Here is a 24,167-nt window from a genome sequence, read left to right as displayed (position 1 = left end):
CTTGAACCCAGGAGGTGGAGGTTGCGGTGAGCTGAGATCGCGCCATTGCACTCCAGCCTGGGCAACAAGAGCAAAACTGTGTCTAAAAAACAAACAAGCAAACAGACAAACTAGCCATGCATGGTGGCAGGTGCCTGTAATCCCAGCTACTCAGGAGGCTGAGGCAGGAGAATCGCTTGAACCTGGGAGGCAGAGGTTGCAGTGAGCTGAGACTGCGCCATTGCGCTCCAGCCTGGGTGACAGAGTGAGACTCCGTCTCAAGGAAAAAAAAAAAAAAGCCAGAGGGAAAGATGACAAGGAGAAAGTTGATAAGTAGTCACATGGTCAGGGGCTGCTGGAGAGACTTTACTGGGACACCTTTTTGTGGAACCTATGCTTTGTGATTCCAAAATCTATTTGTGAAGTCCCAATGGGAGCGAGAGTTCGATTGGGAGAATATGGGAATGTGATACCTGATGGAATGGAAACGGGGAGGGTTGAGCAGGCTGTATGCAAAGCAACTGCAGTTCCTTTACCTGAATGTACTATGGGGGTGGATATCGGGTCTGGCTGAGGCGTTTCTCTTACCTAGCATGGTAAAGCAGAAGGCATGTGAGTCTCCCCACCCGCCAATATTGACTGGATATACTTGATGGAAACCAGTAAGATTGCCCAAGCCTGTGCAAGTTGTTCATTTGTTGTACGATAGCCCCCCAGAGGAACAGACTGGACCTGAGGGCAAAAGCCAGAGTGCCACCTAGTGGCAACCACTGGGATTTTGGACCAGGAAATTTCCGTTGACTAACTAGCTTGCTATTGGATTTAATTAAAGTTCAATTGCCCCTATGACTTAAGGACATAAAATAACCTTGAAACCTGAAATACCTGAAATACTCATAATTTCTTGGGTGATGTTGGGGAAATATTCTGATGAGGAGGGCAGTGCCCGGAAGGGTCCATCATAATTTGGAAATGATTTTTCTAGAACATGCTATCTGGGGAATGCAAGGAGGCCGTCCCAAGTGGGAGCCTCTTCCCCCACAGGCAACTTCAGAGCAACCTAAGGAGTTTCATGGGCCACATGGGCAGTGAGTGCCCTATGAACAGCCTCTGTTGACCAACAAGAGCCGCCTGGTTTATGGATGGAAGTTTCAAGGTGACAGGACAGCTTCCTATCTGGAAGACCATCAAAGAAGGTAAAAACAAATCAACTCAGCAGGTTGAATTGACTGGTGTTTGTGCTACATCTCATGGGCAGTGGCCAGCCTGCCCGCACAGTCAGCAGAAGGGCAGTGGAAAACTGGCCTATTAGTGGGATGCCTGTATGGGGCATGGGCCTGTGGACATCATTATGGGAGTCGGAGGGGTACATTAAAGTAGGACGTTTGATGCTCATCAGAAGAACCCCATTCCAGGATCAGGGGGTGATTGGAATCAGTCAGTGGATATTCCGGTGTGCTCACTTAAGGAGGCCTCATGATATGAGGGACATATGGGGGCCGCCACAGTGCAGGGATGGACTGAGTCTAGACATGTTCTCCTTGCACCCTCTGAGGCACAAAACACCCGTAACTGTTCTGTCTGTCAACAAGAGGCTTGATAGGCAAGTCAGACTGAAGCCTGTAGCCCCAGGAAGTGTAAGTCGTGGCAGGAACAGACAGTCACTCTGCACACTGGGCTCAGCTTCCCTGTGGTAGATGCAGATGCTCACAGCACAGTAAAAGGACTGGAACTCAGCTGGGCACAGTGGCTCACACCTGTAATCCCAGCATTTTAGGAGGCCAAGGTGGGCGGATCACCTGAGGTCAGGAGTTCGAGACCAGCCTGGCCAACATGGTGAAACCCCGTCTCTACAAAAAATAAAAAAATTAGACAGGCATGGTGGCATGCAGCTGTGGTCCCAGCTACTTGGGAGGCTGAGGCGAGAGGATTGCTTGAGCCCAGCAGGTCAAGGCTGCGATGAGCCCTCATTGTGTCACTGCACTCCGGCTGGGTGACAGCATGAGACCCCACCTCAAAAAAAAAAAAAAGCCATACTACTGATCCTACAGAGGCCTGTTTGCAGTGTTCCTCCCAGGACAGCAGGGGCTGCCAGGCACTTCTGAGACCTGTCTAGCCAGGGCTGGCCTCTTGGCTTAGTCCTTGTGACATCAAGTGAGGGACCGGCAGGCACCCAACTCTTGGTCATTATGCTGCACTGCCACAACAGCCTGGGGGGCATTCCAGAGGTGGCCTCTGTGGGGGAGTCTGCTGATGCTTCTCCTGACATCCTATGGGCATGGAGACACAGGCCCACCAGCCCTTCCCTACCCCTTGCCCATGGCTTGGCCAGGCCCCTGTTAGGCATTGGTTTGCTCTGTCGCTGAGGTCGTAGTCTGCAGGAAGAGGCTGACCCTGAGAGACGCAGGGCCCACTGCTGCTTGGGAGGATGCGCTGAAGGAGGGAGGCCTGGGAACCTCCTGGAGCAACTGAGACATTGAGCAGAGATGGCAGAGGCAGGGAGGTGGTCAAGGCCGTGGCATGTCCCCTGCCACAGCAGGGGGAGGGGCACAGCCCAGCTCAGACTTTGTCCTGAAGGCCATGGGAGTGTGGGCCTTCAGCGGGGGCATGAGGCCCTCAGTGGGGGTGTGACCTGGTTAGCTCTGTGACTGGGGAGTGCTGCTCTCTGGGAGAGGGGAGGCTGCGGGCAGCCCAGGGAGGAGGCTGGGCAGGGGTCCAGGGTTGGATCCAGGCCCCCGACTTCCCCGATGACTCTTCCCTGCAGGGGAGAAGGGGAAAGGGATCTGGGGAATGCAGGGCCGTCGTCTCCTGCAACCTGTCCATGGAGTGGAGGAGGACAGTGAGCCCAGGGCTGGCCGCCCTCTTCAAGGGGTCCTAATTGAGACAAAGGCATGGGGGAAGGGTCTCCCTTCTCCCCTTCCACTCAGGGCACAGATGCAGACTCTGTCCTTGGAGCCCAGAGGACCGTAGTCCCCGGTAGAGTCTGCACTGCAAGTACAGGCAGCAGAGCCCCAGTTACAGTGGGCTGGCAGAGTTACAGTGGGCTGGCAGAGTTACAGTGGGCTGGCAGAGTTACAGTGGGCTGGCAGAGTTACAGTGGGCTGGCAGAGTTACAGTGGGCTGGTGGAGGCAAGAGGTCACAGGGCAAAGCACAGGACCCGGCGGAGTCCGAGGCAGAGGATCTGAGCCAGTCACTGCCGAGGGGGCACTGCAGCTCCTCTGTCCAGTCCTGTGCCTAGAGGCCACTAGCTCTAGCATTTTCTCACAGGGGCCCAGGGGACATCCAAGGGCTTGGGGCAGGATCCCTGCTGGTCCAGGCCGGATCCCCCCACACCCCGTCCCACCCTGTTCCTGGGGAGGTGTTGTTCCTGTCTGGCCTGGCCGGTGGCCTTGACCCCAGCCCACATGCTGCCCCTGGCTCAAAACCGCTCTGCGGCTCCTAGGATGAAGTCCAAACTCCTTGACGTGAGCCCTCCAGCCCCTCTGCAGCCCCAGCCCGACTCCCACCACCTCCTGGCCATGTCTTCAGCTCACATATGCTTCCCTCTTTCCCTCTGCTGAAAATTCTCCTCCTTCAGAACCTCCCCACCCCTATCCCACCCAGACTGGAGGCCGGGCCACCTAGGGCCCTGACATCTGAGTAGGTTCGTGTCTGCACTGCGTGGTGCTGACTTTAGTGAAATAAAATGGGAAATTCATTCACAAGCCTTGTGGCTCCTTCCTTCAGACATGGCTGATTGCAGGGGCGAGTTTAGGGGAACCCATCAGCATGTTCTGGGCCCTGCAGCCTCTCCAGTGTCAGCCTGCACCAGGCTATTTGCTCTCTCTAAGCCACACCGCCCCTGCCACGCTCCTTTCAGCCCCAGGGCCTTTGCACGTGCTGTTCCTTTGTCTAGAATTCTTTCATCTCTCCTATACTTAGATAACACCTCTTCATCCATTTCCCCAGTAAAGCCTTCTCGGACCTCACCAATTAGGTCAAATGTTCCTGAGAATATGCTGTGGGGGCACGGTCTCTCCCTGTGAGGACCTGTCCAGCTGGACCTCCGCCTCCCTGCGACTGTATTGGTGTCTTTCCCTCTCAAGCCTATGAGCTCTGCAAGGGCAGGGACCCTGTGTGCTTTTGCCTATCGTATGTCTTCCAGCCCCCAACACAGCGCCTGGTGTCCAGTGAGAGCTCAGCAAATATTTTGTGAGTTAAGGACAGGCGGCTGGGTAGATGGATCGTCTGCCTAGACAGGGCAGTTATTCCTCTCTGAGCAACTCTTAGAGAAACTTCATTTTTTTTCGGCGCCTGGCCGAAACTTCAAGATGTTTCCCGGCCAGGAACGGTGGCTCACACCTGTAATCCCAGCACTTTGGGAGGCTGAGGTGGGTGGATCACCTGAGGTCAGGAGTTCGAGACCAGCCTGGCCAACACGGTGAAACCCCGTCTCTACTAAAAATACAAAAATTAGCTGGGTGTGGTGGTGGTGGGCACCTGTAATCTCAGCTACTTGGGAGGCTGAGGCAGGAGAATTGCTTGAACCTGGGAGGTGGAGGTTGCAGTGAGCCGAGATGGAGCCATTGCACTTCAGCCTGGGTGACAGAGCAAGACCAAAAAAAAAAAAAAAAAATGATTTTTCCCAAGGAACTGAGGCCTGACTGACATGTGCCTGTGTTCACCAGGACTGTCTCTTTACAAAGCATCTATCCCTCCCACCTTCTCTCCCCTCTCTGTTTTGGGGTTACTGGAGTCACAGACTCAGCCCGTGGCTGGCAGCAATGCTCCCCCCTGGTACAGGGGCTTTCATCTTCCTGTCCCCAGATGTGGCCCCACCTGCTGGTGCTGCGGCTCGAAGTCATCACAGCCACTCCTTCGGCCGGCTAAGAGAGTCACGTTCAGGAAGGGTTCATGGACTGAGTAAGGCAAGCAGGGGCTGCCTGGGAGGCAAACGCCGCGGTCTGGTTGCATTGGCCTTCGAGATGGGCAGATGGGCGGCTCCTTCATGCCATGGGCACCGCAGAGGCATTGGCTCTGATCCTTCAACGCTGTCGCAGGGTTCCTGAGGCTTAGAGACGGAGGTCACCTCCTGAGTCATACACAGCTGAGGCATCAGTGACGGGAGAGGACCCCAACTCCGTGGACACCAGAGCCCAGGGCGCCGGAAAAGGCCATTTCGCGTGCCTCCAGGGTATGGGCTGCCTGAGGAAGCTGTTACCCCACTGACGTTTTCGTAGCAACAACAGCTTCCTCACAGAAGAGGAGGGGGGCCGAGAGATTATTCCCATTCGACACAGTAGGAAGCTGGGGCCCACGGGGGCCTTCGGAGGCAGATGGCAGGCAGGCTTGGGGACAGACCCCGGAGGGCAGCAGCCGGGTCCGCCGCCCCTCCGCCGGCGCCTGCGCATTGCGGCCCAGCTCGCCTCTCAACCCCGCCCCATCGCTCGGGTTTTCAAATTTGAAACCTGCTTCTTTTCCCGCCCGACCGTGTGCATCAGCGGCGGGAGAGGGCGGGGCGGAGCGCCAGCCAATAGGGCATCAGAGGCTCCCCGACCCCACCCCGAGGATGACAACAGCGATCCTTGAGAAGCCATGTGCGAATGGGCGAGCGGCGGCCGGCAGGCCCCGCCCCCGCGGCGCCCACGTGCAGCGGCTGGGCCCGGGGCTTCCAGGGAACCACCAGGCCGCCAGAGCGCCGTGCTATGTTGGGGGCTAGTCACTAGCACGGGGCTGGAAGCTGAGATCAAAGACGCCAATGAGCCGGCGTAGGTGGATGAGTGAGGCGGGTAAGAAGCAGCACCCGTTAGCCTGAGGGTTCGCTCCAGGGCAGGCCTGGAGCCGGCTCCCTTACCTGCCCCTGGAAAGTCTGAGACCACTCGGGGCGGGGCGGCTGCCGGAGGGTGGGCTGCGGCTCCGTGGCGGGTTCCAGAGGGGCGGGGCCAAGGGCTGGGCGTTCCTGCGGGCGGGGCGTCCCGGGGGCGGGGCGGGCCCTTGTGTTTGTTGCATCGTGTCAGTTACTTTGTAACAAAAGTGCTGCAGCCTCTTGCTCCGACCGGCACCCTAGGCCCGCCCGCTGCCAGCTGTCGCCGACATGGAACCCGTGGCCAGCAACATCCAGGTCCTGCTGCAGGCGGCCGAGTTCCTGGAGCGCCGTGAGAGAGGTGAGGAAGAATCCTTGGCTGGATTCCGGGCGGCGACCTCGCTGACACGGGCCTGGACTGGACCTGGCTCCCAGCTTGAAGGATGCACCGCCCTAGGACAGTAATCCCGGGACGCCGCCTCGCCCTCAACTCGAGAGGAGTCCCGGGGCGGTAGAGCAGGGAGGGGTGGGGGAAATGGTCCTGGCGCCAAAAGCTTTTCCTTGACCGTGCTGTGCCTGGGGCTCCCGCTGGGACCGGGTCCAGCCCCAGCCTGACGCGGGCGGGGGCTCTCTCTGGCAGAGGCCGAGCATGGTTATGCGTCCCTGTGCCCGCATCGCAGTCCAGGCCCCATCCACAGGAGGAAGAAGCGACCCCCCCAGGCTCCTGGCGCGCAGGACAGCGGGCGGTGAGGAGGCCCGGGGCGGCGGGAGTGGGGCTGGGGGTGGGTGCCGCCCCCGGTCGGGCCCTCCTCTGCCCACTTGTTGCTTGCATCTTTTGGGCCAGGTGTCCTGCTCCAGGAAGCGTTCAGACCCCTCCTGCCATCTCCCCACTCTCCAAACACACTCACACCTTTCTATTCATTCAAGGACTATTTCTTGAGCACCTCTAGATGTGCCAGGAACTGCGAACAGCAGTTGGGGTCCCGCTTCCACTCGCACTCCCACACGCCACACATCAGGCCACTCACCTCCCCCGCTGGCTTCCTCCTTTTCTCTCCTCTCCCCAGCCCTTTGCATATGCTGTTCCCTCCTATTTGAATGCCTCTCCCTCCACTACCGGCTTGGGAAACATCTATTTCTGCATTTAGCCGTCACCTCTGTCTGGGAAGTCCTTCCTGACCAGGGGCCCTTGTTAAGACCCCCATACCCACCTGGGCAGGCTTCTGTTAAGCATTTGGCTCTGCGTGTCTTTGACTCCCCTCGCCCTGCCAGGGGACTCTGGTGTCTGAGGCCAGCATGAGGTCTCCACAGGGGACTTGTTTGGGGCAGACATATGTAGTGGCTCTTGAGCCACTGGGGGCCCTGGGATTGGCGCACGGGCCGTGGCTGATTCCCCTTCACCCCGTACTCTCGCATTGGCAGGTCAGTGCACAATGAACTGGAGAAGCGCAGGTGAGTCCCAGTCCCACCCTGACAGTGCCAGCCCCCAGGGGCCACCGCCCTTTGGCCTTCCCTCCCCTGCCATTCCTGTGGCCAGCAAGGTGGGGCTGGCACTGCCCTCCAGACCTCTTCCCCACAGGAGGGCCCAGTTGAAGCGGTGCCTGGAGCGGCTGAAGCAGCAAATGCCCCTGGGGGCCGACTGTGCCCGATACACCACGCTGAGCCTGCTGCGCCGCGCCAGGATGCACATCCAGGTGAGGCCCCTCGTTGCACCCGGACTGGCTTGCCCTGGTGTATGGAGGGCTGTGCTATGGAGAGGCTGGTGGGACTGCGGAACGAGACCTGAGGCCACAGCTCAAGAACTGTGTGACAGGACAGCTCTCTGAGCTTTTACTTTCCAGATCCATTAAATGGGAAGAAAAGCAGACAATAACTCAGAGCATTGTTGAGGCTTAAATGAGTTCACTCTGTAAATGTTCACTGTTGCTGTTACAGCTGTTATCACTTAGATCACAGTTGTGAGACCTTGGGCAAGTCACTTAGCCTGTCTGGACTAACCTTCCTTCCTGTTCGAGGGGAGGGGATGTCTGTTGAATTCTGTGATGGGATGTATGTGGGGGTCCTTGGGACTGTAGAGGGTTGGTCCTTGCTCTCCCCCTCTCACCTTCAAGGCCTCCTGTTATGGGCAGTCTATCCTGGTGCCACCTGGGAGGCAGCTCCAGGGCCAGGAGGGGAAAGGACTGAGAAGACGCCAGTCACTTGTGCTCCCAGGGCTCCTGCTGCTGCTGCGGCTGAGCTCAGTGCCCCCTGGTGGACAGGAGTGGATGTGCTGAATAAAGGCCCAAGTGGCCCTGGCCATGTCAGAAGTGGCCTTGGAAACCACAGGACTTTTCCTGCCCTCCAGAGGAATACATGGAGGCACAGCTAGGCTGAGGGCCAACAAATCGCACAGCTGGTGAGCGGCAGATTCAGGACCCATCCCCAGTTCCCTGGCTTGCATTATCTGCGACAAGTGTTTATTGAGCACTGGTTCTGCTAGGCCCTATTCTAGGCACCGGGGGCTGTGGCACACATAGACCTATGTGCTGTTAGTAAATAAACCACAGCTGTGGGAACAACTGCACTGCTCCCTGGTGTCTGTTATTACCATCATTGTGGCTGAATAACACTCTGGTTGGGTAGTGGCCCAGTTTCTCACATGGAGCTTGCCTGGCCTGGTTCTTGGATGGATGATGTGTGCCCCTCAGGGGCTGGCTGGCCTGTGGGCAGGACCTGGGGAGTGCTCCTTCTCTGGGGCTCCATCACCCGTCTCCTGGATTATTTCACCGGCCTCCTCCCAGCCTTCCTGTTACCTGTTTTGCCTCCACCAGGCTGTCTTCTACTTTGCTCTAGAATGATCTCTGCAGCACACCTATCTACCTAGGGCCATCTCCTGCTGAAAACCCACCAGTGGCCCCCGACAGGACAAAGCCTCTGCTCCTTACTTCCTGTGAAACTCAAGGCCCTTCATAACCCAGGACCTGCCAGTAGGCTGCTCTTTTGGCCTCATCTCTCCCTATGCCCCACAGAAGCTGAATGCTCCGTGCTCTTCCCAGGCTCCCTCTGCTGTATCTTGACGTTTCCTCCTCCCTGTGTTTGCCTCGGCAGCTCTTACTCATCTTTCTACGCCCAGTCCAAACGCCTCCATGGCCCAATTCTCCCCTTCTTGTTGAATGACCAAATGTAAGCTTCTGCCCACTGAGGGCTCTGCCTGGGAGAGCCCTTGGCCTTCCAGTCCTTGGAACTTCAGGGCTGGCAGAGCTTGGCGGGAGGTAGGGGGATGGGAGGGCGGGTGCTAACGCCTTCATGCTATGGCTCTTGCAGGGATCGTGACCGGGAGCTACAAACTGGTAGCCTTTGTTTGTTCTGTAGTTTTCTAAAAATTTAAATTAGTTGTCAACCCCTCAAAAGACATTTGACATGAAAAATCTGACTTTCCAGCTAGTTTCTCGTAAAGAAATGGGGGGCCGGGTGCGGTGGCTCACACCTATAATCCCAGCACTTTAGGAGGCTGAGGCAGGCGGATTACCTGAGGTCAGGAGTTTGAGACCAGCATGACCAACATGGTGAAACCCTGTCTCTACTAAAAATACAAAAATGAGCTGGGCATGGTGGCGGGCCCCTGTAGTCCCAGCTACTTGTGAGGCTGAGACAGGGGAATTGCTTGAACCTAAGAGGCGGAAGTTGCGGTGAGCTGAGATTGTGCCATTGCACTCCAGCCTGGGCGACAGAGCAAGACTCTGTTTCAAAAAAAAAAAAAAAAAAGAAACGGGGAGACCTGGTAACACCGGGCCTGTTTCCCATGACAGCACATGCCTGGCACCTGAGCCAGAGTGTACACGCAGCAGTACACCCTGCTCCCAGTTCCCACCACTGGACACCACAGCACTCCATTCCTTTATCCTTGACTAGGCCCCAAATGCCTTTGAGATTGTGGTGCCCCCCACCCCCAATCTAGGTAGCACCCTCACAGGACGTGTGCATGGCCAGAAAGGGGCTGGCTTTCTGGAGGATGTGGGTGCAACCCTCTGGGGCCTGGATTTAGTCGCCACCTGCCTGGAGTGGGCATTGGCCCTGTGGCCGTGGCCCATACTGAGTGGTGTTGGGGTGCAGCCCAAGCCCCCAGGCCACTAACCCCAGCCCTTGCTCCTTTGGGATCCGCAGAAGCTGGAGGATCAGGAGCAGCGGGCCCGACAGCTCAAGGAGAGGCTGCGCAGCAAGCAGCAGAGCCTGCAGCGGCAGTTGGAGCAGCTCCTGGGGCTGGCAGGGTCGGCCGAGCGGGAGCGGCTGCGGGCGGACAGCCTGGACTCCTCAGGCCTCTCCTCTGAGCGCTCAGACTCAGACCAAGGTGAGTGCCCCGAGGCTGAGGGGTTGTGTGGCCCTCGGGGCGAGCCAGGTCTTCTGACTGGACCCCTCCCTGCGCAGAGGAGCTGGAGGTGGATGTGGAGAGCCTGGTGTTTGGGGGTGAGGCCGAGCTGCTGCGGGGCTTCGTCGCCGGCCAGGAGCACAGCTACTCGCACGGTGGCGGCGTCTGGCTATGATGTCCTCACCTAGGGCGGGCCTCTGCCCTCCGCCCGTGCCAGGCCCACTTGCCAGGCATGAGCCCTCCCCAAGCCTTCAGGGCTGCTCGGAGTCACCTGTTGGAATGGACTAAAAGGACCCTTGTGTGGGAACAGGTGCTCCCCAAACACCCTGCTGCCGGCTGCCAGGCAGGCCCTCTGGAAGGGAAGGGGCAGGACTCATCAGGACCTCCCTGGACCCCTGCAGGGCAGGCAGCTTGGGCCTGAGCCCAAGCACTTGGCTCTGCTGCCCCCAAAGGGACAGGAAGCCTCTTGGGCCTCTTCCCTTCCTGGACAAGGCCCCCCGGCCTTTGCCTCACAGAAACTGTACAGTATTTTCATTAAAAGCCTCTTTCATAACTTCCCGTCCATAGTCTTGCCTAATGAAAATCGGGGAACTCCCAACCACAGACCCACTGGAAGAGGAAATAATATCAGTTCCCATCACTGACACTGGTGGCCGTGCCAGGCAGTGCACTTAATTCTCACAACTCGAGGCTGTTCTGTCTCCACTTCACGGATGGTGGAAATGAGGCTGAGTGACGTGACTCGCCTGAGGTCCAAAAACGGTGGAGTCAAGATTCAAACCAGAGCCTTCCGACTCCAGAGCTGGGGCTGACTGAATTCAACAAGTATTTATTGAATGTCTATTATGTGCTAGATACTGAGAGACATCAGAGAACAAAACCAAAAGCCCTGCCCTCGTTGGGCTTACAGTCTAGCACTGACTGCCAGTTAACCTGCAAGCTACCTGGAACCCCGGGCAAGTCACTGCACCTCTGTGCCTCGGTCCTCAGCTGCCCAATGGGAGAATAAGCAGACCTGGCTCAGACATGAATCTTGTGCTTGGTGTACTGCAGATGCCAAACTCCATCCCCACAACCCACCACGTAGACAGTAGACAGGGCTGGAAGTTGATTTTTAATGATAAAGTACAATGGAGGGAGGGCAGAGGGGCTAAGCCTAGCTGTCTGGGGGTGCTGTGGTGGTGGTGGGCTGGCTACACAAACTGTTGCTGCTGCTGCTGCTTCTTGGTGGCCGCCTTGCTGGCGAGGTCCTTGGCCTTCTCTGTAGCTGCCAGTGCCGTCTCCTTTGCCTTCTCCTTGGCTTCCTTGGCTGTCTCAACAAGTGTTTTGGAAGGGGCCTCGCCTGTCACGAAGGGCAGGTGGCTGCCTTCAGAGCATGCCTGAAAGACCAACCTAATTTCCCTCCCCCATGACACCGATCTCCCCTGGGCCAGGCTCCACTAAAAAGGTGGTATTCACCCTCCTCCCACCCCCAGTACAGACGAGGAGTCCCATCTCAGAGCAGGGCAATGACTAACCCAGACTCCACACCCGCTAGGCTGAGTGAGCCTCTCCCTATGAGGAATAGCCACATACCCAGAAACTCACCTTGCAGCTTTGCCAAGATATATTCAAAACCCTTCATAGTCTTGGTCACGTTGCTTTTGAACCGGGCAAGACCAAATTCCTGGCATAAGATGAGAAGGGGAAGGATACTGAGTTGCCCATTGACCCCAGCCCAGCCCCAGTACCGAAAGCACTGGGTCCCAGAGCCCCAGAGCCCCAACAACACTGCTCACCTGGACAGCTCTGGAGACACCAAATAAGCTAGAGGAGACCCAGGCTTCCCGGCGGATTTCGGTCCAGCCACTGTTGTCAGAGTTCACACAGTAAACACATCGTTCCTCCACCACCTATGCAGAGGCCAACCACAATCGTGGAAGAGTCTTTCATTTTGCCAACTTGCACATACATTTGACTCCCTGTCTCTTTTCATGAGGTGAAGCAATACAATGAAAATCCATTCCTTCCCCCTGACTGCACCCCCAAAGTGGCACTGACAGAGCAAGAAGCCATAAATAAGGTCATTTTGCTCTCGAAAACCTCTCTTCTGACTCTTAAACTAGAAGGCAAAAGGTCTCTTGAGATCAACAAAGGGCCTTCCAGCCCGTCCTGCTCCTGGATTTTGTTTTGTGCATCTAGACATATGCAGTGTTTTAGCCGCCTTCCACCAGCTGCAGCTCTGGAGCTTCCTGACAGTCCAAATAAAAACATTTGCCTGGCGCGGTGGCTCACGCCTGTAATCTTAGCACTTTGGGAGCCCGAGGCGGGCAGATCACTTGAGGTCAGGAGTTCGAGACCAGCCTGGCCAACATGGTAAAACCTTGTCTGTACTAAAAATACAAAAATTAGCCAGGCGTGGTGGTGTGTGCTTATAAATCCAGCTCTTCAGGAGGCTAAGGCACGAGAATTGCTTAAACCCAGGAGGTGGCAGTGGCAGTGGCAGTGAGGTGAGATCATGTCACTGCACTGCAACCTGGGTGAGACTCTGTCACCAGAAGAAAACAAAAAACAGAAAAAAAAACAAAAACAAAAGCACTGCTTCCGGCACTCAGCATCACTCCTGTGAGTCCAACATATATCTGTGCCATAGATGCTGGATGGGAGTGCTTTGCATTTAGAATTTAGGACAACTCAGTAAGATAGGTACCCCTCCCCTACTGTATGAATGAGTCAAAGGACAGGTCCAGAGAGGATGACCAGCTGAAAAGAAGAAAATCTGAGATCATACTCTACAGCTGTCAACCCTCAGTAACCCAGACCTGCAGCCGGCCACAAAAGCTCCCTTACGGCTCTCTAGCCACATGTATCTGAGGAGCGCTCTATCTGCGGGGGAGGGGAGAGGGGGAGGTGCAGAATCACAACAGGAGGTGTCTCACCATCAGCCGGGCGTGGTTGATGTTCCAGGTGAAGGTAGTCATGGTCTGATTCTGTGGGTCCACAATAGAGTCCTCCAGGATGTACACCGAGTGAGCAACATTGGCAGGAAACAGTCGCTCGGCCCAGCGGGGCATCCTGTTGGTCTTGGTCAGGAGTCGCCGGGACAGCAGTTTCTGGTCAGGGGTCACCTCCCGGTGTACTATGTCTTCCGTCAAGACATGTTTGCTGCAGGTGTCAGGGTGAAGGTGACCCTCAGAAGCCTGCCCCTAAGAGACTGCCCGAAGGGATTCCCATTTGGAGGCTCCGGGCCTAGAGAGGCCACGCCTTCCTGTAACCTTGCAGGGTGGTATGTGCTATGGTTCAGACCAGAGTTAAGGGCCCATCCCAGGGCAAATTCCAACTCCCGCCATCTGACTGACCTGGATTCCTGCCTTCTAGCAGGAATGGACCTCATGATTTATTGCATCCCAGGAAAGCGCCACCGGCAGAGGAATAGCATTTCCAACTCCAAGAACCCTCCCAACTCCCATACTGCCGCCTCTTCTTGTCTCACCACACTGAGAAAAGAATCTTACACCAAGGTCTCAAGTAAACCACCGCCCAGGCCCAACCTCCCTTCAGGACCTCGCGGGCCTGGCCTGGCCGCATCCCCGATAAGCTCTACGTAGGATTCGATAGGGAGTCCTTCCTGGTCCCAGTACTTGGGGATTACCCATACTTCGATCTCCAAATAGCGAGATGGCGCGGTTTTGCTCTTCCAAATACCACGTACCTATAGGGATTCGGGTACCGCTGCCAGAAGGCGGCGAACACTTGGTCCCAGGAACTCCGGAGCACGCTCTGGCCCAGGAAATACTTCACCATCGTCCCGGCCGGAGCGGGCTCAGCACCCGCGCAGCATCAGGGGTGCGGAGCCTGGGAGGCACGCGGGGGCCGGGCCGGGCCGAGGCTCGGCGCACACCCGCCGCCAGGCTCGTAGCTCAGTCACCACCACACCGCGCCCAAGCAGCTGCCGCCGCCACCGCCATGAGTTGTCCGGCCGCGCGCCACTTCCGGCGCAGCCACACAGTAGCCACCGCTTCCGGCGCCCGCGCCACGTGACCTTTCGGCCCCGCCCCCTCGCCCTCTCGCCCCCTCCCGCGGGAGTCGCGGCGCTGCGGGTAGGAGCCGGGTTGCGGGAGACCCCAGGTTCGGTTGGGATTCCCAGCCACAACGGAGCTTAAGCCGGGCAGGCGAGCGAATGACGGAGTAGCGAGCTGCACGGCGGCGTGCTGCGCTGTTGAGGACGCTGTCCCGCGCGCTCCTAGGCCGCCCCGGGGCTTGGGGTCTTCGAAGGATAATCCGCGCCCGGGTCCGAACAGCGGGGGCACAACGGGGCGCTGCCCAAGTGCAAGGCCACGGCCAGAGCTCGAGCCCGACGCGCTGTCTGGAGTCGTAGGTTGGCGCCGTTTGGGGTCGGGGTCTGAGGCTTGGGCGCTGCCTGGGCCGAGCGGAGATCGGGGTTTGCCTCCCGTACCCGCTCAGGACCCTGACGTGGCTGAAGCGGCCCCGGGAGCATGAGCGGGCAGCGCGTGGACGTCAAGGTGGTGATGCTGGGCAAGGAGTACGTGGGCAAGACTAGCCTGGTGGAGCGCTACGTGCACGACCGCTTTCTAGTGGGGCCTTATCAGAACGTGAGTGCACCCGGAGGGGCCAGGCACGGTGGGCGGGGGAGTAGGGGGGCGGTAATCTGCACCTATGGCCCGGATCTCTTCCCTCTCGTTGCAGACCATCGGGGCCGCCTTCGTGGCCAAGGTGATGTCGGTCGGAGACCGGACTGTGACATTAGGTATTTGGGTAAGTCCCCTGGGCATCTATTCTTGGGAGACTCATTCCTGAGGAGGTGTAGGTCCTGCCTATTACTGTTTGATTTGTGGCCTCACAGACCCATTTCTCATAGACCCGTTTCCTTATCTGGAAAATAGCGGGGTCTGGAGAACGTGGCCTTAAGTTTGACTCAGGCCTTACTCTTTAGGACACAGCAGGCTCTGAGCGCTATGAGGCCATGAGTAGAATCTACTATCGGGGTGCCAAGGCTGCCATCGTCTGCTATGGTAAGGGGGGGGGGTCTCGGCTGTCCCACAAGAAAAGATGGGTGCCAGGCTAACCAGAGAACAGCCTTTGACCACTTGGTTGTGTCTCCTGCATGCCGCACACCAAGACCTCACAGACAGCAGCAGCTTTGAGCGAGCAAAGTTCTGGGTGAAGGAACTGCGCAGCCTAGAGGAGGTAGGTGAACAGACCTCACTAGAACACTAGGGGCTGGGGTTCTGTTGGTCTGTGGAGGTGACCCTTGTCTTCTGCCTCAGGGCTGCCAAATCTACTTATGTGGCACCAAGAGTGACCTGCTGGAAGAAGACCGGAGGCGTCGACGTGTGGACTTCCACGACGTCCAGGACTATGCAGACAGTAGCTGCTCCTCAGCCCTTTGGGGGGTGGGGGTGTGTGGCTGTCTGGGTGGATCAAAGGAAATAGGGACTGCCTTGGATGCCAGGGCAAGGTGCTCTAGGAGGTCTTCCTGACCTCCTTGAACTGTGGAGGAGACTCCCTGAACTGCTAGCCCTCCCTTTTGTCTGTTTATCTAATTCTCAGGTATGAGGCTTTAGTCACTTCTCTTTACAGATATCAAAGCTCAGCTCTTTGAAACATCCAGCAAGACAGGCCAGAGTGTGGGTGAGTGCTGTGCTGGAGCCTCACAGCAGGAACACGCAGGGGCACCAGAGGAAGCTGAATAGGGCACAGAGGGCTGGGTCACTGGGAGATCCCAGGGCTACTGGCATTGGGCCCTCGCTGATCATCATTTTTCCTGCCAGACGAGCTCTTCCAGAAAGTGGCAGAGGATTACGTCAGTGTGGCTGCCTTCCAGGTGATGACAGGTGTGTGCTTCCCCAGCCTTTATGGAGACTTACTCTAGGTCCATAGCATCTTGCCCCTTTCCTGAGTTACCTGATCCCAACAGAATGGTGCTGAGCTGCCACCTCTCTCTTTGACAGAGGACAAGGGCGTGGATCTGGGCCAGAAGCCAAACCCCTACTTCTACAGCTGTTGTCATCACTGAGTCAGCACTCACCTGGCCTGGGGGAATTAAAGGAATTCCCCATAAGGGCTGGACCCAGCTCCTTTCTGGGCTTGGGTAGTCAAATGTCTGAGCTACCCCAGGTCCTCATGTCAGCAGAGTGGCGCCTGCCTGTGCTGGCCCATGGAACGGAGACAGCATTGGGCTGACTGTGGGCATGAGGAGGGATTAGGGCTGATTTGGACCCCAGGCTTCTGCCCTGGACAGCACTTGTGTCTGCAGATTATTTAAGTGGCTTTTGATCTGTAAATAAAATCAATGCACTGTGAATCACACCCAGCCCCTTTCCCTGCTGTGTGGATTGGGTGTCAAGACACCTAGTTCTTTCTGGGGCCACCCGGCTGGCCTCACTGCTTATATTAAGGCTCCTCCCAACTCTTATTTTCCTTTGGAAAACAAGACTTTTCTCCCCATGGTTACTGCTGAGATCCTGGAGCTGTAGTAGTACAAAGCTCACAAGTCCTTCTGAGTGCTGAAGAGTGCATGAGTTGCTTCGAAATAAAAGGGTCAAGCATTCCTACTTCAGACAGGTTGGTCTGACTGGCTCTACTGCATCTGTCATGTTTGGGCCCCTATGTCAGACCTGTGACTCAGGTCCTGAGCTTACCAGTGACATCCTACAATGTGGTTTAATGGTAGGAAAGTCCTAAGTTCTGTAAGCCAGAAAGGTCTAATGGATCCAGATTTGGTTCCAATTCAGCTGCTAATTTAGAAAAGGGACTTAAACCCTCGAGTTTCTCATCTGTAAAATAAGGTGACTACTACGCAGCCCAAGGATTGTGAAGAAAGTGAAGAGTAATTCTAGTACTAAATGTTTTTCCCAATCTTCCCAAGCACTTTTTGCTGAAAGGGCAGGAAGTTCAGGACTAGGTCACAAAGGGAAGCAAACTCCCAAGTTTTCCCCAAAGAAGATCCAGATATTTCTGAGGAATCAGGTGTTATTGTAAACAGGGCTGACATTTGCTGTTCAACCAGAAGGAAATTTATTGCAGCCCTTTCTGGTATGGAGGGTGTGGCCCCAGGTGAGGGGCTTTGCCTTACAGTTTTATCCTTTGCCTCTCCTTTCCTGCCTTTATTTAGGCCTGGGCTGAGTCCTCTGCAGTGGCCAACACCTGTCTTGGGAGAATGTAAAACTTAGCCAACATGGTCAGACTCACACTCAGAAAGTGCTTTGGTTCCACTTCCTATTTAAAAACCAATTCCTCAAACTGCCCTTCCTTCATGAGTGATGGGGGCTTCCGTGGAGGGAGACTGAAACTGACACCAGCCACCCGCAACAGGAGAGGAAGAGGCTTGGGCAGCCCTGTGACTGCTAGGAGGAAACACATTATTCCCATGACATGCTTGGAGGAAACACTTAGCTTCACAGTATCCCTGCGCCATCCCCCCCACCTCGTACTATCTCTGGGGCTGGCTTCTGCTCTCACCCCAAACAATCTTCCCTCCTGTTAGACTACAACTCCCCACAGCCAATAAAACAAAACACAGGGCAAGGGCCATATATGAGTAAAGTTAAACTTTACTTTACAGTAAATTTTTTTTCTATATACAAAGAATTACAGTACATGTTTATGGGGACTCCTAACACAGGGCTCCCCTCTTTTTTCACTAGGAGTTTCACTTACAGCTGACAATCTATGGGGGCGGAGGGGGGGGGGGCCGCAAAAAAACAATGATGGACCTTGGCTGATCCCCCCGACCCCTTTCTTAATATAGGTAGATGTCTATCGTCAGCTTGCCTCTTTGCCAAGACCTAGGAGGCGGCTCTGCCACGAGCTGCTGTGTGCTGCCCTCCCCACCTTCAGCACACTCATCTACACACACAAAGGTAGCATCCACCTCGATGAGACCGCCTTGCTCTGGCCTGCCCCAACCCTGGAAGTTGAAAACAGAACCATTTATTTCTGCTTCTACTCTCTGTGCCCATCTCTTGTCCACGAAACTTTGCTTAACTTCCAGGACCTTACACCTGAAGCCCCACAATAACCTGATGTTTTGAAAGTCATGGGAAAGCAGCTCTAGAGAAGGAACCACATAAGCAGAAACAGCGCATGTTAAACTCGAAACACTTCTTCCGAGGTTGTGGATTTCTAATTTAATTCTTTCCACTTCCTTAGAAAATATTACCCTTAATCTTCATAAGCAGTAGAGGTGCTTCCATGAGTGGAAGAGGTAGAGAGGGGCAGAAGGGAGCTGAGGAAGACCCAACAACCAGAGCTCTCTAACAACCTGCTCCAGGCAGCGTGGACGGAGGCTATGGACAAGGTGGCCCCAGCCCTGAGAAACTCAATGGCCACCTTCACCTGGATATAGGATCTCTTCCACCTCTGGACTGCACTGGGCCACTCCAGGGTTGGGTGCAGGCTTTACTGAGGATCTTCCTTCTCCCCACTTTTAACAAAGCCTCAAACTTTTCTACATAAAATCTCCTCCCAAACAGGAACCCGGGTTTCTTGAGCTGCCCGTCCCTCAACCCTTGGCAGTGCTTATTTATACCGTGAAATTAGCACCATCATTACATTTTTTTTGTGTGTGTACAAAACAATGATCTATTCTTATTTCAATTTACACTATAGCAGGCTCTGGCCCTGTTGCACTGGCCCTAAGAAGCTCAGCTGAGAACTAACTGGCCATAGCCAATGACAGGCTCCCACAGCAACTACCAAGCAGTAACTTGGAATGTCTACACATGGAACTGCTCAGATGAGACTCAGCAAAAGAGGGGCTGGAGGCAGCTCCTTCTCTGCCACAATCTGAGAGAGGTTAGGACACTGGGCTCCTCTAACCTGGCTGACAAACCCCAAGAGGATGACAGTATCATTTAAAAAAACCTTAGTAAAATCCACCTTATAGGGACTAAGGGTAAAACCTATCCAAGTTTCATGCTGTCCTCATTACTCCCTTTGGGGGAAGCTGCCAGGACCAAACTTTTTGCCATTATGTTCTCACGAGGCAACATTAGAATTACAACCTGGGAGTCCAGCTCCAGTGAGCAGACACTGCCGACGGGCCTGGGAAGGGATCAGCAGGATGTTTCATGCCCTGACCATAGTGTGGGGTGAAGGATGTAAAGAATAAAATAACTATATTCATCAATGCTAAAGATTTGGTTCAGAAGAGGGTCAACACAGTGATTTACGTCATCTCAAACTCAGTAACAGGGTAAAGCAGACATTTAAAAATGAGGATGTTTCTGTATCAATGACAGCTATTTTGCTATTAGACTGGGTTGGCTCCAGCAAGATAAGCAAATGAGGCTTTGAGTGTAAATTTCAACATTTTTCATAATCTTTTTCTGACTTAGCAGGGCTAGGAGATGTATTGGCTTTCTAGCTACCTATGGAGAATTTCAACTTTTGCCTCGTCCCTGGAAAAGGCTTCCTGGGGAGCTGGCTCCAAGGCAAACACTCGAGATCTCAATTTCCAAGCACATACCCAAATACCACCCTGCGTAAGGACCAGAAGTTTTCTAAGATGAAAGATTTCCTTTTCATTCCAATTCACATCCCCTTGGAAAAGGGGTCTTATTACAAACTTCAGGAGACGTCCCACAGGGTTGGCAAGGCCACTCCCTCCCCACCTTCATCCAAGAGTCACATTTCCCAACAGTTGTTGTGACTCTGCTTCTAATTGGATAGTGGCTGCTTTCATGATTTTAACAATCTAGTATCAGATGCTGCTATTGGTGGGCCCAATCTCAAATTTCTAGTTTCCAGTGGTTTTCTAGTTTCCATTCAATGGCCCTTGAAGGAAGCCCAGATGTCCATCCATTCAGATGAAGAACCCAAAATGGCTCAGAAGCTGTTTTCTCAGGCAGGTCTGGAATGAAGCCTCCAGTGAATGGCGGAGAATGGAAAGAACCAAAATAAAACCATAAAGCAGCCAATCATGGCCCCTTTCCCTCACTCCCTCCTGTCCTGTGAGACATCTAGACTGCTGTCAAGTTGGTTACCTACCAAAGCCTACTTTAGAGAAGCTACTTGAGAATCAAACTTCTCCACGGAAAATTTTTACATGGCCTGCACGCCCTCCCCCCGCCCCCCAAAAATTCACAGTTTATTTCATGAAACAAAGAGCTACGGTAATTTAACACACAACATAGTGAAAGGAGACTCTGACAGTGCTGTGCAGATATCTTTTTCTGATCACAACTACAGATGATGAGAGAAAAGTGCACAGGACTGGCACCAAGCAAACCCTACTCATATGACCTAAAAGATTAGGAAAAGGGACCTACTAGCTGCAGTTATATACTTATTATTCTCACACATGATAAATACTTAATATAATGAACTTTAATGTTCTGGGTGAATTTCTTTAAAAATATCTTTTTCATGGTTTAAAATTCTTTTAAAAGAAAATAAGATGCTTTACGTTTTCTCTTCCTTTTGAACAAAGAGCTTTTCCTCTTTGATGATGTGGGAAGAGAGAGAGGATGAAAGGGGAGAACTAGGCAGGTGGAATTCACAGAGGAGATTCCGAGGTCTCAGTGAAATGCAGGGATAGGCCCCTAAACTCAGGACAGCCCTGCCCAGCCTCGTCCCTCTGCCTGAGTTCAAGTGTCTCAACCTCAGAGACAGACTTTGGGAAATAAAAGCAGATTCTATTTTTAATCTTTAGATAAAGCGCAAATGCTTCTATAATAACTATTGTTCCCTCCGTGGAATTGATGGGAGTAACCTCAATAAGAACTTGAGGAAATTGGGACCAAATACAGAATCCAGCTGACAGCGTGAAAGCCTTAACTAAGAGATAATGGCCAGGAGACGTTAGGGCCAGGGGATGGCCTGCTGGCTAAGTTGGCAAAGCAGAGAGGTAAACATGTTGGTCTAAGGACAAAGGAGGGGTAGACAAGTGGGAGGAAACTAGCCAAACAGCACTTCCTGTTGGCAGTCTGTGAGCTGGGTGAATGGTAGGGCAGGGTAGCACCAACAGATTTCCCAGCCCTTGGGCCCCAGCTCAGGGCAGCAGTAACAGATAATCAGCAGTTATTAGGAGTCATCTCTTAGCCTGGACGTTGCTCTAAACACCACCTCTCGCCAGTCTTCAGGGAAGGGTTCTGGCTTGCCTTTGAGCCAAGTCAGCAGGCAGGTGCTCTCAATACAGAGCACGGCAATTCTCAGGGAGGGGAAGAAGAGGACTCCCTCCACGCAGGAGGGAAAAGGAACGGGGAAAAGAAGTTTCCCATCAGGATCTGGTACTCTTCCTGGAGCTGGTGTGTCTAGCTCAGAACTTGCCAGAGATTCCCTATGTCCACTGCCCGAGGCTCTGAAATCTGAAAGCACCTGAGTGTCTTAGGGAAATAGGGATGGGGTGGATTCATGTACAAAGAGAAAAATAGGTAGAAACAAAAGCAAAGAGAAGCTTGCCAAATGCCTTCTTCCACTGCTGGAAATCCACATTCGCACAGAGCCCAACTCCCCCTGACCACCTGCTCCTCCAAGGACTGATCTTGAGACTCTGCACAGCCCAGACAAAAGCAGCAGCGGCGACCCCACAGCCAACAGCCTTGCTGGCCTCAATGCAGCACCCTTGCATCTATAGAGGAGACCTCTGTGAGTGTGTGCGCATGCACACGCACCCATGCACACCGCAGCCAAGAGACACTTCCTCAACACAACCACTTCTGGTGCCACAAAGGACATTTCAAAATGAATCTAAAGCCCCAGGGCCCCTCAGAACTTCCTGTTACTTCCTGGTCAAAGGTTCTTGAAAGCCTTGGAATCCAGGCTCACAGGGATGAGGCCTTATTTACCTCTGTATCTCTCATCAGTGACTAGCACCCGGCCTAGAACATGTGAATGCTCAGGAAATCGCCACTGATTTGAAAGAACACCATTTCCTCCCAAGGGTTCCTAGGTGCCCTCAATGGGGCTCTGTCTGGTTGGGGAAATCGCTTTGAGAGCCCCTATACCTTCCAACCTGACCAGCGGAATTGAATTCCATACTTGACTCCAGAGTGGACTTTTTATTTCACGATGACCATGTGGAAAAGTTGGGGGAAAGAGACCCAAGTCTGTCTGTCTCCTTGGTTAGAGCCCACTGGATTTTCATACATGGTTCACACAACCATAAGCCCCCACTGGCTAATGTCACAAGAGTTCTGAGTGTTGGGATATGAGGAAAGAATAACAGTGGGAAAGTGTTTGGGGCCGATCTGTGTTTTTTTTTTTTTTTTTAAGGGGGAAGGAAAGAAAAGATTTCCCCTCCCCAAATGGTACCCTGGGGGCAGCTTGTTTGTTCATGTGACATTGATTGGTACTACTTCTGTTCTGATTCTGCACACTTGTGACTGGAAGGAGCCTGGTTAAGAGCTGGAAGTGTATTTTGCTCTGGTTTGGGGTCTTGCCCTCTTCCAAGAGACCAGCAAGTCTGTGCCAATGTCTGTGTGCTCCCAGCAGACCAGCAAGACTGTGCCAGTGTCTGTCCAGCCACTATGGGCCAGAGCCCTGCCCGTGATGAGGCTTTACCCAGGGCCCAGGGACTTTGCTCTGTGGTTACCAACTTCTTTTCTTCAGTGGGGAGGGAGGCTGGGGCCTTCCCGAGAGACCTAAAAGATTGCCCACTCTTGGCGGCAAGTGCAGGTAGTTGCTGGCCTCCGACCATCTGCTTCGCCTGCTTCACCAGGCCCGGGGCTTGGCTAAGAGGCCCTGGGGTCAGCTCAGCCCCTGCAGGAGCTCTTCCTGAGGCCTGAGTTGTTGGCTCATATAAAAAGGCCTTGGCAGGAGGCTGAGAAAGAAGTCTGGCCTGGGTGAGTGATTTAACAGCTTGCCAGGGGTCCTCTGAAGGGGCTGCTGCTTTCCCAGATGTCTGAAGAGGATCTGACACACAGCCTTTCTCAACAGCTCTCGGCATATGCCCCAGACCTTTGCTGGCAGGCCATGAACTTGACTCCAACACTGGCATCTTCTCATCAACCTGTGGTGTGACCTCATGAGGTGAAGCTGCCCGCTCCTTCTGGCGAGGAGTTAGGTCTATGAGATCCATCACCAAAGCAGCTCTATTTTTTGACTGAGTATTCTGGTCCACAGGCCTCAGTGCTTTTTCTTTAGCTACAAGGGTCTGGACCACAGCTGATAGTACTTTCTCAGGAGGTGGTAGTCTCTGGGACAAAGAGGCATGGGGTTTGTCAGGAGGCCTGTCTGAAGTCTGGGGTTTGGGACTGCTGGTAATGAGCAGTCTGTCTGGCGGCGGAAGTCTCAGGCCAGTGGGAACTGGGGTTTTCTCCAGTGACTGGGGCCTTGGGCTGGCAGCACCTATGGATTTATCCAGCCTTGGGTCAGCCGTCCCCAGAGGTCGTTCCAGTGGTTGGGACCTGACTGAGGGTGAGGAGCTTGGGCTGGTCACTGGAGAGGGTTTGTCGCTTAGCTGGGGTCTTGGTCCTGCCACTGCTGGTGGCCTGTCCAGTGGCCTCTGGCTGGAAACCAAGGATTGGGATTTGGTCCCTGATCCAGCAAGGTCTCTGACCTTATCTAAAGGCTGGGGCCTGGAGTCAGTTCTCTCAAGAGGCCTTTCAGGTAGCAGTGCCCTCTGACAAGTCCCTGCCAGAGCTTTTTTGGAGAGCGACAGCGTCTGGTTGGTGTCAGCAGGAGGTTTATCTGACATTTTGGGTGCCTGAGCAGCCATTCCTGTTGATTGCTCTGCCAGGTGAGTGCTTGGCCCTGGAGGCAGCGCTACTGGGGGAGGCACATACTCACGGATCTCCCCAGGTTCCAGAGGATTGGGCCCACAGGGGTCATGCTCAGTACAAGACAGACGCCCATCCAGTTTGGAAATGAAAAGCATCCCTTCTCGATGCTGCTTACAAAAGGAGCTGGGGCACATCTCACAGAAGGAGGCTGCTTCCTTCCCGCAGATGTCACACTGATGCCACGGACATTCCCATTTCCCTGAAAACACAGAAGTAAATCAAAAGTTTAGGAAAAAAGAGATGCGTATCACATGGGCCATGGCTATGCTACAGTCCGAAGGTGTGGATGATGACCTTCCTTCACACTGTCCCTAGTTCAGAGAGCTTATGCCACTC

General features: G+C 54.4%; 5 protein-coding genes across 15 annotated transcripts in view; 3 read left to right on the top strand and 2 right to left on the bottom strand.

Moving 5' to 3' along the window:
• The window catches only part of LMAN2 (lectin, mannose binding 2), a 40,539-nt gene extending 35,496 nt beyond the window's left edge, over nt 1-5,043 (top strand). Inside the window, exons 8-9 of the mRNA XM_063642534.1 lie at nt 4,787-4,887; nt 5,020-5,043. Of these exons, the coding sequence (XP_063498604.1) occupies nt 4,787-4,887; nt 5,020-5,028 (110 nt within the window). The 3' untranslated portion in view covers nt 5,029-5,043. The remainder of the gene's footprint in view (nt 1-4,786; nt 4,888-5,019) is intronic.
• A 116-nt stretch (nt 5,044-5,159) lies between these two features.
• MXD3 (MAX dimerization protein 3) lies at nt 5,160-10,660 on the top strand. Of its 2 annotated transcripts, XM_063642553.1 has the most exons (7): nt 5,160-5,748; nt 6,027-6,123; nt 6,403-6,508; nt 7,185-7,214; nt 7,342-7,456; nt 9,906-10,089; nt 10,167-10,660. In XM_063642553.1, exons 2-7 carry the CDS (start codon nt 6,054-6,056, stop codon nt 10,280-10,282), a joined length of 621 nt encoding a protein of 206 aa, XP_063498623.1. In that variant the 5' UTR covers nt 5,160-5,748; nt 6,027-6,053; the 3' UTR covers nt 10,283-10,660. The 2 variants fall into 2 exon arrangements, with proteins under 2 accessions (XP_063498623.1, XP_063498622.1); XM_063642552.1 differs by having other exon boundaries at nt 9,906-10,660.
• A 548-nt stretch (nt 10,661-11,208) lies between these two features.
• Nucleotides 11,209-14,128, bottom strand: PRELID1 (PRELI domain containing 1). Of its 2 annotated transcripts, none has more exons than XM_055285141.2 (5): nt 13,799-14,128; nt 13,026-13,251; nt 11,886-11,999; nt 11,695-11,773; nt 11,209-11,449 (listed from the first exon to the last, which is right to left on the bottom strand). In XM_055285141.2, exons 1-5 carry the CDS (start codon nt 13,888-13,890, stop codon nt 11,301-11,303), a joined length of 660 nt encoding a protein of 219 aa, XP_055141116.1. In that variant the 5' UTR covers nt 13,891-14,128; the 3' UTR covers nt 11,209-11,300. The 2 variants fall into 2 exon arrangements, with proteins under 2 accessions (XP_055141116.1, XP_055141117.1); XM_055285142.2 differs by having other exon boundaries at nt 11,209-11,416; nt 13,799-14,080.
• On the top strand, nt 14,127-16,416 carry RAB24 (RAB24, member RAS oncogene family). The gene is made up of 9 exons (XM_055285144.2): nt 14,127-14,464; nt 14,551-14,699; nt 14,794-14,862; nt 15,041-15,119; nt 15,227-15,294; nt 15,375-15,474; nt 15,688-15,738; nt 15,879-15,941; nt 16,059-16,416. Exons 2-9 carry the CDS (start codon nt 14,583-14,585, stop codon nt 16,121-16,123), a joined length of 612 nt encoding a protein of 203 aa, XP_055141119.1. The 5' UTR covers nt 14,127-14,464; nt 14,551-14,582; the 3' UTR covers nt 16,124-16,416.
• A 1,226-nt stretch (nt 16,417-17,642) lies between these two features.
• NSD1 (nuclear receptor binding SET domain protein 1) overlaps nt 17,643-24,167 on the bottom strand; it is a 174,551-nt gene continuing 168,026 nt past the window's right edge. For all 9 annotated transcript variants that reach the window (XM_055285103.2, XM_055285106.2, XM_055285105.2 and 6 more), the window contains one exon: nt 17,643-24,030. In XM_055285103.2, coding sequence (XP_055141078.1) covers nt 22,403-24,030 — 1,628 coding nt within the window. In that variant the 3' untranslated portion in view covers nt 17,643-22,402. The remainder of the gene's footprint in view (nt 24,031-24,167) is intronic.

The sequence above is a fragment of the Symphalangus syndactylus genome, chromosome 7 (genome assembly GCF_028878055.3).
Source record: "Symphalangus syndactylus isolate Jambi chromosome 7, NHGRI_mSymSyn1-v2.1_pri, whole genome shotgun sequence".
Classification (NCBI taxonomy): Eukaryota; Metazoa; Chordata; class Mammalia; order Primates; family Hylobatidae; genus Symphalangus; species Symphalangus syndactylus.
Note: the sequence above shows the minus strand (reverse complement) of the source record. Positions and strands in the feature narration are given on the sequence as shown.

Excerpts from the sequence above, each read along its gene's own strand:
- RAB24 (XM_055285144.2), top strand. The coding sequence starts at position 14,583 with ATGAGCGGGCAGCGCGTGGACGTCAAGGTGGTGATGCTGGGCAAGGAG. Across the intron at positions 14,700-14,793 it reads TAGTGGGGCCTTATCAGAAC|ACCATCGGGGCCGCCTTCGT; the intron begins GTGAGTGCACCC and ends CTCTCGTTGCAG. Across the intron at positions 15,739-15,878 it reads CAAGACAGGCCAGAGTGTGG|ACGAGCTCTTCCAGAAAGTG; the intron begins GTGAGTGCTGTG and ends TTTTCCTGCCAG.
- PRELID1 (XM_055285141.2), bottom strand. The coding sequence starts at position 13,890 with ATGGTGAAGTATTTCCTGGGCCAGAGCGTGCTCCGGAGTTCCTGGGAC. Across the intron at positions 12,000-13,025 it reads TCAACCACGCCCGGCTGATG|GTGGTGGAGGAACGATGTGT; the intron begins GTGAGACACCTC and ends GCCTCTGCATAG. Across the intron at positions 11,774-11,885 it reads GTGTCTCCAGAGCTGTCCAG|GAATTTGGTCTTGCCCGGTT; the intron begins GTGAGCAGTGTT and ends ATCTTATGCCAG.
- MXD3 (XM_063642552.1), top strand. The coding sequence starts at position 6,054 with ATGGAACCCGTGGCCAGCAACATCCAGGTCCTGCTGCAGGCGGCCGAG. Across the intron at positions 6,509-7,184 it reads GGCGCGCAGGACAGCGGGCG|GTCAGTGCACAATGAACTGG; the intron begins GTGAGGAGGCCC and ends TCGCATTGGCAG. Across the intron at positions 7,215-7,341 it reads AATGAACTGGAGAAGCGCAG|GAGGGCCCAGTTGAAGCGGT; the intron begins GTGAGTCCCAGT and ends TCTTCCCCACAG.